Source organism: Lipotes vexillifer, unplaced genomic scaffold (assembly GCF_000442215.2).
Source record: "Lipotes vexillifer unplaced genomic scaffold, Lipotes_vexillifer_v1.1 scaffold835, whole genome shotgun sequence".
In the NCBI taxonomy this organism is placed as follows: Eukaryota; Metazoa; Chordata; class Mammalia; order Artiodactyla; family Lipotidae; genus Lipotes; species Lipotes vexillifer.
Window position 1 is genome coordinate 429,875 of NW_006774135.1, and position 4,523 is coordinate 434,397.

The window sequence follows — 4,523 nt, forward strand, 5'->3', positions numbered from 1 at the left end:
GACGCTCCCATCCAGAGGGCAAGGCTCCAGTCCACCCCACCCACCAGAAGAGGGCCCAAGACCTCAGGGCAGAGTGGACGGAGGAGACGGGCCAGCCTGGGAGGGAGGGGACACCCCGCCTGAGTCCTTTGGTGTCCCCCCCTTCTGTGCCTGTGTGGCATCCCAGGACCAGCCACACAAGCACAGATGAGGTGGACAGAACAAGGGACAGAAAGAGTCATTTCTCAGGACCTCCCTCTCCCCAGTGAGGAGCAGACACCGTGTTTGTGGCCCCCACCCACACATCACAGTCCGGCAGAGCTGAGCTCTGGGGAGGCCGAGACCCAGCCCAAGATTTAGTCAAGGAGGCCACACAGAAGGTTGTCACCCCAGGAAGACCTGCGGTGGCCTGGGGACACTTGCGCTTCTGCCAGCTGCAGCCAACAGATAGGGGGCTGCAGCAAGCCCTCCCGGGGGCCCAGCAGGCCCCAAGCACCGTCTCTGAGTGACTGCGGCGACAGAGACATGGGAGGGACCTGGTTCCCACTTCACAGCCCAGGTGGCCCGGCTGGCGGCCTCCCCTGCCGCCCCCCCACCCCCGCCCTCGCCCTTTCTGACTCACACCACGGGGCCTGCCTGGCTCCCACAGAGGTGGACACCCCAGGCAGGGGGGCCCAGGAGCACACTGAGTGCCCACACGGCTAGAGCCTCCAGGTGACCCACCGCCCGGGACTGCCTGAGGCCCCCGTGTAACCCACCCACACACGAACGGGGCCCCTCCCAGGGCCCAGAGAAGCTGTTTCCCTGGCCCTCTCCAGCCTGCGAAACACACACCTTGCAGCCTGCACTACGGAGCATCCTGCCCTCCACTGGGCACTGGGGCGCTGAGGGGCAGCTAGGCCGGGACAGCAGGGAGGGAGGGACAGGTGCCCCAGCCCCCAGGACAAAGGGCACAGGGGCACACGCTGCCCACCCCCGGCGATGGCCAGGGATAGGGACAAGGTCGGGGGTGGGGTTGGGGGAGGCCTCGGCCAAGCCTGGGGAAATGCCCCACACACAACCCCAGGGCTCCCCTGAGGTCTGAGAGTAGACCTCAGGAGCAGTGGTCAGTGAAGACACTGAACCTTGTGGTGGCCACCCAGGGGCACCCCCGTTGGCATCTTGCCCACAACCTCAGGATTCCTGGCGAAATCCCAGTTACCCTAGAACTTGGGCTGCCCAGCCCCGCCTGCTACCCCTGCAGACTCGCCCCGCCGAGGAATCTGCTCAGAGCGGGGCCCTTGGAGCTGAGCCAGGGGCCCAGGGGCACCCTTGGGCTCCCAGAGGCCCGGTGGGATGGCCCCAACTATGTCCCCAGAGGCACAGGGTTCCCCCATGGGTCGGGGTCCTCAGCTCCCACAGAGCCTTCCTCTGTCCCCTCACTGCCTCCTGCCCAGGCCCAGGCTCTGCAGGTCTCGGGGTGAGCGGATCCAAGTCCTCCAAGCCCTGCCACAAGCTCCGGGGGGTGCCCAACACCACTGGGGGCACTGACCCCAGATGGTGGGCAGAGTGGGAGCTCGGGCAGCCAGCACCAGGCCAAGCGCAGCCCCCCACTGCACCCCCCAGGGCCCACAGACAGATGGCCCCACAGACCGGAGCTCCTGGCACAGAGATGCAGGGGCCAGGGCCACTGCCAAGTCCAGCCAGGCCTGGAATCGGCAAGGCAGCCCTGGCAGCAGAAACCTGTGAGCCAGACACCCTCACCCTCTGCCACTCAGCCCAAAGGCTGGGCCCAGATGTCTCCCTGCACTGCCGCTCACCAAACCCAACGCCTGGCACCTCCAGGCCAACCGAGCACAAGCCCAGAGACCCTCCCCAGCTTTGCTGGGACACAAAACCTGTGACCTGCATGGGAAAAGTGGGAGGTGGGCGCAGGACTCGCCACCCACTTGGCCAAAGATGCCCGTGGGGAGTGGGACCCGGCCCAGAGCACATGGCGGTGGCCACACCTTAGACTTAGTACGGGAAGGGGTTCCCTTCCTGGCCAGCCGTGGCCAGGAACAGAGGCCCCAGGAACTCAGGGCCCAGCCCACAGTGGGCTGAGGGGTTGGGGCAGGAAGCCCAGGCTCACCAGGTGCCCTCACAGTCCCCAATCTGAGGCCACCCCTCTTAATGAGGGGGCTGCTGCCCCAGCCCAGCCAGGACCTGCCCCCACTTTCCCCAACCTCCAGTTACATCCACTAGGTATCTAGGGTGAGCTTCCAGCTCTCGTTTATACTAAAGTGTGAGTGACTATTCAGCTCCTCCCAGAGGAAATTTATTACACTGAGTAAATGATTCTACAGAATAAATAAAACTTGGAGCTCTGTAGGTAGACCTCAGAGGAGGGGAGGAAGGAGGCAGATCCTCTCCAAGGGTCCCTGAGGCCAACAGGCCAGAAACCAGAGGTCTGGGGGGTGGGGAATAAGGTGAGCCTCCCCTGCTCTGTCTGCCCATTGCACCTTCCAGAGTCACCCCAATCCCTCCCCGTCCCAGCCCAGCCTACTAGCCCGGTCTTGTTCTCTCCCCCGTCATCCCAGTCATGCTGAGACAACCTGAAGAACTCCTACTCGTGCTTCAAGACCCAGATCTGCCTGCCCACTGACCTCCTAGGCCAGGGCACCCATGGGTCCTGCAAATCCTCCAGCAGGCCCAGCCTCTGCTGGGAGTGCACCTTGATGGGGGCAGGGGTCTCTGCAGCTCAGCAGCTACCAGACGGAGGACCAGGGTCAGGGCCCTCAGGATGCACCCCAGATCATGGTCCAAGGGCAGCAACCTAGGGGGTTGGGCACACACTGTGCCTCACGTTCCCTGCTGGCTTTGGTTTGTGACAGAGCAGGTGTGACTTCAGTAATTTTTGTTGAAATAATAAACTAAGTTAAAAACAAAAGCACCCTCTCACATACCCAGTGCTCACAGCCAAAGCACAGCGGACCCAGAGCACTAAGACTGTAGGAGATCACCCAACGAGGGCTGGCTCCCCAAATCAATGCCCTACCCAGGGGAGCCCAGACTGGGGGTGGCTCCTAACACCAGCCCGGCAGGGCTGGAGGCTGCCAAGAGCACATGCCCCCTTCTCTGCCTCTCCCTGGTGTTGGGGAGGCATGAGAGAGTCCAGCTGCCCACATGTCCCTCAGGCCTTCCTGAGAGCCACAAAGTGGCCTCAGCTTGACCTGACCTGGGCCTGTCCAAGGCCCATGCAAACCACAGAATCCAGGAAATGGCCTCAATGTCAAAGTCCCGAGACACAGCCACAGACAAGGACACGGGCTGCCTGAGGGGACCCAGGCACACCTGCTCGAGGCCTCTGGGTGCCCCCCCCCACCCCCACCCCAGCACCGCTGAGCAGGGGACTCAGGTTACCCGTGGCTGTGCCGGGTCAGGCCTCAAGTGGACAGCCAGCCTCCAGCTCACCGCTCACCGTTCCAGAGGCCCAGCCCAGCACAAGCGGGAAGTCCCCACGGCCAGGACAGCCACCACTAAGGGCAGACATGGGGACGCTGACACAGAAGCTGCCCCGAGTCAGCAGTTAGCCTGGGCCGCTCCCAGGAACCCAAGTGCCATGTGGCTCAGCAGGGACAGAAGCCCTGTGGCCAGCAACCCCGGGGCAGGGGTGGGTGGAATAAAGCCCCACACTGCCCAGTGACCCCTGACCTCTGCCCTGTCCCGAGGGCCCTGGAGAAGGGGGTCAGGAGGAGGCTATCCTGAGCCTCCAGAAACGTCTGCAGACCCCAGCAGACAGATCTGTGCCCCTGCCCCAGATCACCTCATTTCCCCCATGCTAACGAGGGAACCCACTGGGTGGCCGGCACCCTGTCCCCACCCCAACCCCTCCCCTCCCAACACTCGGACACTCCTCTGACCCCAAGCCCCATGAATCGCAAGCTCTCCAGGCCATCCCTAAGCATCTGCCCTCCACATAAGGGGGGGCAAAGGACCCTGAGCCTGACAGGTGCCAAGGTGGTATTTTTGAGGTCGACCTGGACTACAGACCTCCACCGCAAGTCACACTCAGGACAGGACCCAGGGCAGGTGGAGAAGCCAGGACCCTCGCCTGCCCACCGTCCAGAGCTCTCAGGCTCCTGGGCAGGCAGTCAGGGGCCCAGGCGTCCCCTCCTCAGGTCACAGACAGGTGGGACACACCGCACCGGGGCGCGCAGGCACCGCCCGGGTCACAGCCCCAGGATCTGCCCTGTCTGGCGCAGACAGGTGCCCACACGCGCGCCCGCGCACAGGCCCTGTGGCCCACTGACCCGAAGTCCTGGTCCATGGACTTGAAAAAGAATTTGTAGGCGTGCACGGGCCGGTTGCTGAGCACGTTCTTGAAGTCGGCCAGCGTGACGCGCTCGGGCGCCACGGGCAGCTTGACCAGGTACGGCGTCTCCTCCTCGTCCATGTGATAGATGATCTTGGTCTCCGCCATGGCGCGGCGCTAAGGCCCGGCTCGGGCCTTGGACGCGGACGCCTCCCCGCCGCCGGCCCGCGCCCCGCCCGCGCGCCGCTCCCGGCCCAGCCGCGACCAGGCC

General features: G+C 64.4%; 1 protein-coding gene across 2 annotated transcripts in view; it reads right to left on the reverse strand.

The window, feature by feature from the left end:
• DVL1 (dishevelled segment polarity protein 1) overlaps window positions 1–4,444 on the reverse strand; it is a 12,007-nt gene extending 7,563 nt beyond the window's left edge. The window contains exon 1 of one of the 2 annotated variants that reach the window (XM_007448914.1): window positions 4,251–4,444. In XM_007448914.1, the coding sequence (XP_007448976.1) occupies window positions 4,251–4,420 (170 nt within the window). In that variant the 5' untranslated portion in view covers window positions 4,421–4,444. The remainder of the gene's footprint in view (window positions 1–4,250) is intronic. The other variant, XM_007448913.1, reaches the window with a different exon arrangement.
• Between the last annotated feature and the right edge of the window lie 79 nt (window positions 4,445–4,523).